General features: G+C 39.7%; 1 protein-coding gene and 1 long non-coding RNA gene across 2 annotated transcripts in view; both read left to right on the forward strand.

Annotated features, from left to right (window-relative positions):
* LOC118968220 (uncharacterized) overlaps positions 1-7160 on the forward strand; it is a 40586-nt gene extending 33426 nt beyond the window's left edge. Inside the window, exon 3 of the long non-coding RNA XR_005055757.2 lies at positions 1508-7160. This is a non-coding gene — a long non-coding RNA (uncharacterized lncRNA). The remainder of the gene's footprint in view (positions 1-1507) is intronic.
* Positions 1-11334, forward strand: part of PDE6D (phosphodiesterase 6D) — a 45019-nt gene extending 33685 nt beyond the window's left edge. Inside the window, exons 2-5 of the mRNA XM_017678325.3 lie at positions 7169-7257; positions 7850-7975; positions 8686-8791; positions 10587-11334. Coding sequence (XP_017533814.2) covers positions 7169-7257; positions 7850-7975; positions 8686-8791; positions 10587-10668 — 403 coding nt within the window. The 3' untranslated portion in view covers positions 10669-11334. The remainder of the gene's footprint in view (positions 1-7168; positions 7258-7849; positions 7976-8685; positions 8792-10586) is intronic.
* The last annotated feature ends 950 nt before the right edge of the window (positions 11335-12284 follow it).

A 12284-nucleotide genomic window follows, 5' to 3' on the forward strand; every position in this document is an offset into this window, starting at 1 on the left:
GAAAAGAGACAAATCTTTTCTGCACAATCCCTAATTATTTATATAGTTTCTTGCCTCAAGGAGGTAGAACACAATTTCCCACCCCTTAATTTGGGCTGTATCCAGTGGCTTCCTTCCAATAGTACAATATGGAAAGGAGTGAAAAGATTATCTTTACAGTGGAGAAACCTGAGAGGCAGTATCTCAGCCAGGTGATCAAAGTCAACATCGACAGTGATAAGTCATGTTGACGGTATGTACCCTTGACATGATGGGGTGAAGATGGCACTTTACCTCAGTGGTCTTCCTCCCAAAAACCCACAACCCAGTCTAATGTTAGAAAAATATCATACAAACCCCAACCTGACCAGTTCTCCTCAACACTGTCAAGGTCATCAAAAACAAGGAAAGCCTGAGAAACTCTTAGAGCCAAGACGAGCTTCAGGAGACATGACAACTATATACAACATGAGATACTGGATGGTATCCTAGGTCAGAAAAAGAACATTCGATTAAAACTAAGGGAATCTGAGTAAACTGTCAACTTTGGTTAATGATAATGGATTGATCAATATTGGCTTATTAACTGTGATAAATGTAAGATGTTTTTAGTAAAAGAAACTAGGTGGGGATGTATGAGAACTACTATTGTACAACTTTTCTCTAAGCCTAAAACTATTCTAAAATTGGAAGTTTATTTTTTTTGAAGGACTAGAATAGAGTAACACCTGACAAACCAGTTCCCTTTGTAGTGAATTGTTAAGAATTGAAATGTTATATATCTTCCATCCCTAGATTGGTAATCAGGATTTGAGGTAATAGCATTAGAGAATTACCTCAGTTTCATTGAGAATTATCCAGCTTGAGTATGAATTATTTTGAAGAAGATGAATAAGTTAGTTCTTTGGTTTTAAGTAGAGGAAACCCCCCAAATTGTCAGAATAATGCCCTAATATAAGGTGACGCTGAATTGAAGGTTATCTCTTATCTTTCCAATGAAAAATATTTTTAAAAAGGGGTGTGGATGGAATAGACATATATTTTTTCACATACATATTTAAGATCATAAATTTTATAAAGCAATATATGAATTTAGAAATATTGTCCCCCTCCACCTATTATTTTTTATGAAACAATATTGCCCACATTTTTTATATATGACTTTGATGTCAATACCTGGCACATAGTAGATTTTAATAAGCATTTATTGAATGAGTGATAATTTGAGATCAGATATATAGAGAGCCCTGGATCAGTTTGTGAGCATTCATTGAAGGTCTTTGACCAGGAAAGTAACACACCAGAGGAGGAGTGGGATCCAGCCTCTTCTCAGGGAAGATGTCTGCTTAGGGTAGGCCAGTGTTGGCCAGGTGTTGGCATGGAGAACACGGGCAAGAGCACACAGGCAGGCTCCTCAGGCAGAGGAGACTCCAGTATGTGGACAAGGAGAGAGGAAGTCGTTGCAGCTGGAGCATGTAACTGGTGGCCTTGTAAACCATGGAAAGGTTTGTTGTGTTTTGTTTTTTAGACAAAGGAAAACCAGTAAATTGTCATCTAATTTACAGTTTTATGAAACTACTTCCTTCTGTGAAGAGAATGAATTTGAGGAAGAGGTAAGAATGGAAGCAAGGAAACCATCAGGAGGGTAGATAAGAAGATAATGAATAAATAATAGTAATAATAATAATAACAATAACTAACACAATGTTTACCAGATGGCCAGGCACTATTCTAAGTATCTTACATGAACCATCTTACTTAAGTGTGCTATCCAGTTAGCACTCTCTTTCATTCTCAACAGTACTGGGATTTAGAAAAAAACTTACAGGAAACTATGAATCAGCTAATTAATATTTTCAGAGGGACTTAACAGTCTTCTTCTACCTATCAATTGCAAACCATTCTATGAAGGCCACTAACCTAGATAACTATAATATAATATGAAAATAGGAAAAACTGGACTCTCATCTCCAAACTTCCTGAGCCTCTTCTTTTTTGTTCCCTTCTGCCCTGGCCCTGTGTCTTGTTTCTGAGTTATATATGTGGGCATTTCTATTTGTCTCTTTTTCTCAGTGTGTATTTTCCTTTCACTCTTCCCTTGTGTCTCTTGCTTTCCCTCTGTCTGTGTGGGTTCTGTGTTTCTTTGCTCTTTCCCCTCTGCCTTCTCTGTTCCCTTTCTATCCTACTCTAATCCCTTCCCCTAGTCTCCCTCATTCTTCCTCCTCCCTCAACTGACCAGTGAGGTGCTGGCATGTACAGTGTATCTGTTCTGTTTAACATATAAAATTGATTTCCATTTAGAACTAAGATTTCCAAGAGCTAGTGTACTCATTCCAAAGTGCTTCTAGATGATTGTTAAAAAAAAAAAGAATAATTTTAAACTATTTTATCATTGTGCCTGTGTTCACATGTCTCAAGGAGATTTACTTTTTTTTCCCAATCCCCAAGCCTACTTGTCCCACTCTGCCACCACCAACCTGCCTGCTCTCTTCTGTACCTCGGGTCTGTCCCCAGCTCCTGTACTGGACTGCACCAAAATCAGACCACATCATATCTGTTCTTTAAACAGAAGAGGATTGATGTAACCTTCTGTGTTGAGCCAAGTCCCTTTTGTTCTTCCATAATGTTTATTTTAGTTTACTTCCTTTTTTCCCCTCTCTTAAGGCTTGACACTTTACGAACTATTGATTTAGCTCTGAAGCCTATTGTTTGGGCTCTGAAGCTTATATTTAAGATGCCCTTACTTTTACACGCAAGAGTGCCTCTCTTGTCTGCCAGATTCCAAGGGAGAGACTACCAGGGACAGCTCTCCTCTGAGCAGAGGCCTTCCCCTGTAAAGGAATGTCCCTTTGTGTTCATCTTGTGCATAAATCGCCAGCGAGCTTTTAAATGAGAAAAGACCTTGCTGACCCAGAAGGTGGTATTTATAAATAGTCCTCCAGTTCCCCCTCCTTAAAGCTTGTCCACCTAATCCCCTCCTCTCAAGACTGGAAGTGATTTGACCCTTGAGTCTTAAAACTCAGGCTCTTCTTCTCTGAAAAATCTGGTTAGCAAGAAGCTCTTAAAAATGTTTTCAGCCAGATGAGGATTTAGCCATCAAAGGTTGCTTTCCACTTCCAACATTTTTAGCCAAATATGCTTCCTCCTTTGAGGAGAAGCTTTTATTAGTTATTATTTTAAGACACCAACCTCAGTAATTTTTATTTCTTTTTACTAATAGGCTATCATGGATTTGTATTTTCATGATTTATAAAGCTGTTCCCAAATGGCTGCATCTCTACTATGAACTAAGAGCTGTTTTCACCTCTAATTTACATAACTTGGAGGGACATTATTAGATGGGAGTTCCATGTGCATTTCTCTAATTTTGTATTATTTATTGAAGATAAAATCTTACAGATTTTGTTAGGATTATAATCTGAAGCACATGATATAGATACTGATAGTTTTCCAGATTAGGGTGCATGCTGGAAATGCCTGATTGTTTAACTGGCCAAATATTTTTTTTTTTACTGTATTTCCCAAAAAGATAAATTAAGTCCTTAACCTGATTATTTATAAGAAAAGAGATACTTATATTAGGAAGATAAACCATTTATTTTTAGCAGCTTCTCTCCCTTGCTATACAATGAAGGAATCTTATATTCAGTATTCACTATTTGAGAGAACACTCTAATTTAAGACTCTTTCTTTTTACCTCCTAAAAGACTGAAGAGTAAGTCCTCATCCCAGAGGTTTCTTTGCTGACCTGGACCAGTGGCAGTAATGCTTTCCTGGAAGCTGTGAGGTCTGATCCACAGCTTGTGCGGGGAGCCCCTTCTCCAAGGCTTTTCTTGCAGTAGTTTTGCTAGCATGCCGCACTTGTATGTGAACCTTAAACTTCAGGAGTAATTTTAGTTTTGTTTAATCAAGAAAGTCTGGCTGAATGTCCAGTCCAATGTGGCTGAATTGGTACATAAGAGACTATCTGTAGAGAAAGAATGGCAAGCATGTATGGGGCAGGTTGAGTGAATTCTGTCATCAGAAAGCCTTGAGCTTAAATGTCTGCAGCAGTTCTATTTAAATCTGAGCTCAGAGTGGACTGGCTGGAGCAGTAGTGTCTTGTTTTACTTCTCCAGCTGAAGAAGCTTTCTCTTGATATAAGGAAAACACAGAATGGGTAAGCACATGTGTGTTAATTGGAATTGTAAGACATGGCCTAAGCAAGTATGTATACTTTTGACTTGTTTTAGAATTTAGTTGTTAAATAAAGTGGAGTTTAGAAATACAAAGCAGGGGAAAGAAACCATGTGGGTGTAGAACAGCAATATGTAGCAGTCTAGTGAGCATACAAGGAGAGTTTGCTAGATTGCGCTCATTGAGAGGAGAGTGGACAACCAGCACAACTTCAGAGCAGTGGTAGGTTCACTCACGGAGAACAGCACAAGCAGGTCGGGGCTCAGGAGGTTAGGGCAGCCATCATGTTCAAGGCACTCTACTGGATAACCTGTGGTTATCTTTGTGGCTTTTCTCACACAGCAGCATAACCTAGAAAGAATCTCTCTAGAGGGTTAAATGTAGTGCCATTACATGCATAATGATGCTGCTCAACCATGTTCGGGGCTCTCCACTGCAAGCTACCCAAACAATGGGAAAAGCTGAAGGCTCTCTGGGCCTTTCAGAATTGACAGGCAATTTGGAAGACCAAGACTGAAGCCACCTCTGCACAAGGGAAAGGTCAGGTTGGCATACCCACTGCCTCACCCTGAAAAGCTGACTTTACTCAAGTTCTTGTGTGACTACAGCTTCAGGGACCCAGAACTAGGTACCCTAGGTGAGCCTAGGTCATGTGCTTTCCCCCAGCTGCCCCAGAACCAAGTACAGAAGGATCTGGATCTTCTAGTTGCTGTGGTGCAAAGCCGTCACTGCCTCTCATGGGGGAAGGGAGGCTGCAGGGTGCTGCTGGGAAGAGGGTTTGGTTGCTAGGCAGAAAAAAACAATACATGTAAACTCTATCAGCTGTATTTATCAAAGCTCAGTCTCTTTACAAATATTAACCACCTTTTTTAGACTTAGTCTCCATGCATGGATAATATTAATTTTCTTTCCCTTTAATGATTTGTCCATTTTTTTTTAATTGGAACTATCCTTTTAAATGGAGTCTTTATTGTTATCAAATTTGTATGTGTACATCATTTAGCGTCATAGTTGCATTGGCTTCTAATGAAGAACTGTGTTCCGAGTCCACCCATCCCTATTTTCTACTCCCCAGAGAGAACTATTTTCACTATTTTGAATTCTTTGTAGCTAACTTATTTGATATTTATCTTACTATTTCTAAATATTCTACTCCCCAGAGAGAACTATTTTAATTTTCCACTACACACACACACACACACACACACACACACACACACACACACTTACTTCTCCTTCCCCATCCTCTCAGGAGAACTATGTCAACACTGTTTAATGAAACTATAGTATACTGTGACTACTTATTTCTTCTAGTACCACCTTTGATTTTTCCCTGATATTAATATTGTCTTAGTTTTTTATCCATTTGCTTTGATTTTTCTGTACTTCAACTTTAACCCTCAAATTCCTTAATTGTATAAACCTTCTTTCTTTATAAACAAATTAGAATTTATGAATTCATCTTCTTAAAACAAAATCTCTCCCTAAATGTTCTGACCTGCTGTTGACCTGACCCTGGACTAGTCACCTTCCAGGCCTGTTAAAGAGCTGTTGTTCTGGGGTTTCCTTCACCTCACTCCAAAGACTGCTTCACCTGTTTCTTGTTTTAGATCCCTTGTTTCCTGAGTCCAGTGTCATCGTCTTTAACTTCCTGTTGTTTTGAAAGAGCATATTATCATTAGTTTCTTGAGAAAGTAATTTTTTAGTTCTAGGAATCATTTCCCTGAGAATTTTAAAGGTGTTACTCCATTTCTTTCTACCCTGCAGAATCCCTGTCGAAAAGTCTGATTCATTCTGATTATTTTTTTTTCCCTTTCTGATTTTGACTGTATGTGACAACTTGTTTTCCCTCTGGGAGCTTCTCTTTGAGCTTGATGTTCTGCAAGTTCACAATGATGTGACTTGGATGGACTTGCTGGACCCTGTCAATCTGGGATGGTTTCTTGAATTAATTCTTGATGACTTCCTCTTCTTGTTTTTTCTGTTCTTTCTTGAACTCTTGTTAGTTAGATGTTGGACCTCTTAAACTGATGTCCAGTTTTTGTATCTTCTCTCTCCTACCTTATATCCTTGTGGTCTTTTTCTGTTTCTTTCTGACAGAGTTTCTCAACTTTGTCTTCTGACCTTACATTGAGTCTCTTGGTTCTGCTATCAAGATGTATATTTTTCTAGCGTCTTTTTTCTTCTCTGAATGTTCTCCATTTAAATAATATTATTGATTCATTTATTGTATGATGAACAGTACAGAAACTAGAAAATAAAAAATATGTAAAGACATTTTCTGACTGAAAAAGATTATCAGTTGCCCAGCCTCAAAAGTTGTAACTTTGAGCCTGCAAAAAAATCACCTAAAATATATGAAATTCAATTGTATGTAATTTTTAGTGTCTGGAAAGGTTATGTTTTCTCTGATTGTTTTTTGTTTGTTTGCTTTTAATGATCCTTTTTGAAAGTTTGTATTGTCTGTAGTCTCTTTTTTCTTCTAAGTTGCTTTGTTCTATTTGTTTTGGTCTGTCTTTGGTAGTAAATGCTTTCTTGACTTTCTGATGATCCTTGGCTCTCTTCTCATACTTAGGAGCAGGTTACTAAGAAAGCTACTTGAGAGCTCTGGACTTGTGAGTAAAGTTTATGGACTGTGATCTTCACTGTAAGGGATCTGCCTGAGATGTTTCCTGGGACGCCTCTCCTACCTGTTTCTTTTGGTCTTTAAGGTCACCTGGTCAGATTTGTTTAACATATTTATTTTGCACTGTTCTTTTTCCACCTCTTCCTGCGGTTTCTAAATGTGTACTGTCTTTGGGTCCTTATGTTATAGAAAAAGTATCTCCTCTGGGTCTTTACTTCTTCCTTTAGATGCCATTTGGATTCCCCTACACATTCTTATTTGCTTTCATGATACTCAGCAGTTATCTGAAAAGTAAAAACAAGAGTTGGTAGGAGCAAACCTGAGACACCTAGGGTGTACAGTAGGATTCCCTTTCAGTGCCTTCCTTTTCTTAACATATTCGATCAGAAATTGGATGAACCTTCGGGATGCTGAGACAGGGAAGATACTCTGGCAAGGAACAGAAGACCTGTCAGTCCCTGGAGTGGAGCATGAAGGTATTCTCTTTTGTCTGCCTAGGGCTGCGATAATTCAATTTGGCAGCAGGGCGTAGGTCTCAGGGAGCCAAGTTAATACAGACCAAAAGAGGGGGCAAGCCCTGGAGGTACAACATGTTAACCCCCTTGTCACTGAGGTTTCTAGCCCATCTTACCCTTCTTTCTCCACTTTCAAAACCCCACTCTGTGCTGAAATTTTAGTGTTAGAACATACCCAAAGATATAAACTAAACTAAGATCTCAACTGAAAAGAAAATTTGCATTTTTATCTCCCTGAAATCAAAGAAAAACTAAAGGGTTAAAACCAGTAAGAACAGACCAAAGAGAAGATGCCCATTCAGCCCCTTCCTGATGAGAGTAAGGCCCTCAGATGCACTTAATCTTGTGTTCCCTGAAGATCTTTCAGTCAAATGCACTAAACCAATTGGGGATCTCTGCCTTTATTTTAAAGGTGCAATTCTGTTACCAAGGCATTCTCTGAAATTTAGCATAGATAGTGTATGCTCTAAATCAGCTCTAAGAAGAAACTCCAAGAACAATAGTCATGTGGTTTTCACTTAGAATGGCTTCACTATTTCTTTTTCTTTACTAGCCCGTGTTCCCAAGAAAATCCTCAAGTGCAAGGCAGTGTCTCGAGAATTGAACTTCTCTTCAGCAGAGCAAATGGAAAAATTCCGCCTGGAACAAAAAGTTTACTTCAAAGGGCAATGCCTAGAAGGTATTCTGCTACCGACATGCCTGAAATCCAGGCTTAAGGTGCCAGGAACAAAAGGCAAAACTAAGTGAAACTAAAGCACTGCTTTGATAACATTCATCCTGCGATTCTGTTTGTGATAGGATTCCTCCTCCCTAAAAGATTGAGGACCCCCAGTAAGAACAAAAACAGTCAGTCAGGGCTTTGAGCCCAAGAAAAGGGTTTCTGATGAGCCTGGGCTGTGTGCCTGCTTTGTCCCTGGTATGGTATTGTAACATGGTCATGTGGAAGCTGCTGATTAGGGCCTGGTACAGTGCTCTCTATACAGTCTTACACAGATTGACTGGCAAGGCCACTCTGCATTGAGTTTTCACCATGAAGTATAAGAGTGTGCATATGTGTGTTCTTAGAGCTGAAATTCCAAGTGGAAAGGCCTGTTGTGTACTAATGTTTATAATGTACATCCAGCCTACTTCTGAGAAAACACTGCTTCTTACACATACCTACCTACCGGCCCTAGCCCTTTAAACCCCAGAGCACAGGAAACAGGCCTCTGGTATGGTTCAGAGGGCAGCTTGAAGGAGGTTTCCCTGACCTTTCTTACGCTCTGGCCTAGGAGGTTTCTCAAGACTTCATTGGTGGTTTTCAGGGTAGGAAGATCACTGTAAAGGAGGGGTCAGGAACCCTGAAACTGTCTGGGGCGCCCACTCACCCGCTTGTCCTTCTTCCTTCAGAATGGTTCTTCGAGTTTGGTTTTGTGATCCCTAACTCCACAAACACCTGGCAATCCCTGATAGAGGCAGCACCCGAGTCCCAGATGATGCCAGCCAGCGTGCTAACGTGAGTGGGCAGGATGCAGGAATGGTGGGGTGTGTCTAGAGGCAGGCATTCCAGGAAGGTGGGACTCACGGTCCCGCTCAGCAGGCAACCTAGGTTGAAAATAAGGGGAAAGAGTATGCAGGATATTGGAGTTTACAGGTCACTGACTTTTGTCATATGAAAAAGACAGTGTGATAGAATGGAAAGAATAAAAAACTCCACACCTTTAATTCCTGATTAACCCTAAGTAGCTGTGTAATCTCAGACAATGTTTTTACCTTTTTGGGCCTTATTCTTTTCCTCTCTAAGCATAGAATTAATGATTTCTTTTCACAGAGGTGTAGTGAGGATAAAATGAGATGACACAGAGAGAAACTGGCATATGATATATATTATATCCATGCAAATTTGCCCCCTTTCCTGACTACCAAACTTCTGGTACTCTACTTTTTTGAATGGCCTTTAACAGAATCTGGCAAAGTCCTAATTTTGTTTTAGAGTATGATGTTTGATTATGATTTTGCAGACTAGTTTACCATTTTAATAGCTACGCTTCTTACACAAGAAATAGTTTGTCCTTTGCTCCGTTTGTCTAAAAACACTGTCAATAATTGCCCACCTCTCATCTTCTCTTCAAAAGATACTAAGTTTTCAAAGGTTTCAGTAATAATGCCTACTAATGATTTACAAAGATAATTGTGTAATATTGGATGTCTCTTTAAATGGTTCCTTATGAAATCCACATGGAATCTGTAAATAGAGGTTATTTTCTTTATAAGTCTTAAACAGATTTTTAATTGTATTTGATATTTGTATATTCAGCCATCAGATCTTGAGTTCCTTATTTACCTACTTTATAACTAATTGCCAGCAAAAATCTATCTGCTGGCTATTAATTACCAGTGTACTATATAAAAAGGCATTTTTTAGATTTTACTAACCTTCCTTTGACTTCTTGGCCAGGCCTAATTTCTTTCAGATACTAAAATCAGTAAGTCTCATAACATGTTTAGTTTATTTAAGTCATGTCTTACTTTTTAGAACCCAAAATTAGTACCTCTGTTTCCCTTAACTTGGTTCAAGAGTGGTTTGGTTTGGAAACACTGAGATACCCACCAAGAAAAATGAAAGTCCACTCTGCACAAACCAGCATATCATTTTGCCTTCTTTCAGTGCAAGCCATAGGAACTGACTGTGACCAACAAGACAGGGTTGAAAGGGTAGGGCTGAGACTTGGAGAACTTGATATATGCCCCTGGCAGGGACCCGTGGACAGTTTCCTCAAAAAACAGCCAAATTATATTGACCCAAATTATATCCTGTGCCCAGTCCTATGCCAGGTTGGGGAGGGGCCACTTGACTGACCCATGGGCTGGAGATGGGGTAGTTCCCCAAAAGAAGAGCAGAGTGCTATTACCCAAAGTGGGGAAAATAGATGCAGGCCAGGCCACAGATGTCCACTAGCATGGGTGTTTTAGGGAAAGGTACCACCCCTGAGGTCTGCAAGTTTCCATGGGTATCAGAAAGTCAGTTGTATTTAGCACCTATGTGCAGAGCACTCTAAGGGCCTTAATGTACCAAGAATTAAGACATGCACTCTCGTGATTTCTGAACTTGTGGAGGACAAACCTAGTCACATAAGTTGAATGTCATGTTAGACTTCTAACCCCATAGGAACACAGATTTTAATGTCCTCAGGCCAACATCTAGGTGGGTGCATGTGCCCGGGCCTAGCCAACCCAGATTGAAACCACTTTGTGGAGATGATATCTATTGTCTAACACGCTACTCTTCTGCCCTCTCTTCTTACTTGTAGTGGGAATGTTATCATAGAGACAAAGTTTTTTGACGACGATCTTCTTGTAAGCACATCCAGAGTGAGACTTTTCTACGTTTGAGAGAAGAATGTGTATGCTTTTCAAGAATTTGGGTTTTTTGGGGGGAAGGAGGAAACTTTACATTTTTTCCTCCACACATTTGATTTTTGACACTTCCACCCCTAATTCCTCTATGGCAAAACCTGCCTGCAGCCACCAGGGGACCAGCTCTGTGTAGGTAACAGATGACTTTTTTCTTTCAAGCCACCATATTCCACTGACCAGACTAAACTCCCAACCCCAGACCAGGGCAAGAGGGTGTGTCTGGACTCCTTCCCAGGGTGAGCATGGGGACAAACATACCAGAGCCTATACTGTTCCCAGCTCTGGGGAAGAATGTGCGTGCATTTTAAGAATTGGGGATTTTTGGAGGGAAAGAGGAACTTTACTTTTTTCCTCCACACATTTGATTTTTGACACTTCCACCCCTAATTTCCTCTGTGGCAGAGGGTGTGTCTTGACTCCTTCCTGGGGTGAACACAGGGATGAACATACCAGAGCCAATGCTCTTCCCATCACCCTCCCTGCCTCCTCCTTGGGCCCTGCAGGTTTTGGAAAAATTCATGTTCCTGACCCATGTTTACTTTTTTCCTACCATTTCTATTTCATACATTCTCATACATTTAACCTGTAAAATAGACTGTGATATTATTACATAATGAATTAAAACATATGCATTAAAATGTTCCTAAAGTCTTTAGTATGGCACTGCTTTCATCTCTCCTTTTTCTGGAACATGAATATGACTCCTTGATGGGATATATCAGGCCCTAGGATCACAAGAATGTTTTACTCTAGAGAGCAACAGACAGATCGTAGGATCCTGAAAGCTAGCTCCACTGCTGCTTTCAAAAGATGTACAATGTACCAGAACAAGACCCATGACCTTAACATTTGTCTTTTAGACATGATATTTAGCAATTCTCTTCACAACATACGTGCACCCTTTGTTTTGTTGTTAATTTTTTCCCTTCCTTTATAATTTGCATTTGCTCAAGATGTTTCCAGAAAGAGTAGAAGTTCTAAATTGGTAGAGTAGGGACTCTTATATCACTAAGTGAGAGAACAAAAGTTACAAACTGAAGAAATCTCCCTGAAGCTAACTGGAGAATGATAGGAGGCCTTAAAAACCAAGGTCAGAGGAAGTCAGTGTGGGAAAAAAATTATTATATCTGCAGTGCTTTCAAGTCTGATGTAAGAGAGAAAACTAAAAAGGGTTCTTTTCTAGGAACTTACCTCTGAGCCTCCAGTAGTCTTCACTGTCCATTACAAAATACCAACAATTAAAAGTTGTCCCACAGTAGTCTGAAGCCAGAGAGGAGGAGACTATGCCAAGAGACAGGCCTCTTGTCCAGCCCCTGTCTCTGGTTTCTCACTCTCCTGTCTGCTACCAAAGGATCTGTTTGCACCTGTGGATGGGGAGGAGAAGCAGTGTATTTTTAGTATACTATCACCATCTTTCAGTGATGATTCTATCACATTAGATCTGTTATCTTCAAAAACTAATTTTTAAATACCAAAGATAAAATAAAAAAACAAGCATTTCTGAAAATGCCTTCTGTTTTCTCAAAGTGAACCTGTCTCCTTCCCTTTTCCTGAACCATATCTGCTCCCCAGAATTCCATCAGGGAAGGCTC

The sequence above is a fragment of the Manis javanica genome, chromosome 12 (assembly GCF_040802235.1).
Source record: "Manis javanica isolate MJ-LG chromosome 12, MJ_LKY, whole genome shotgun sequence".
NCBI lineage: Eukaryota > Metazoa > Chordata > Mammalia > Pholidota > Manidae > Manis > Manis javanica.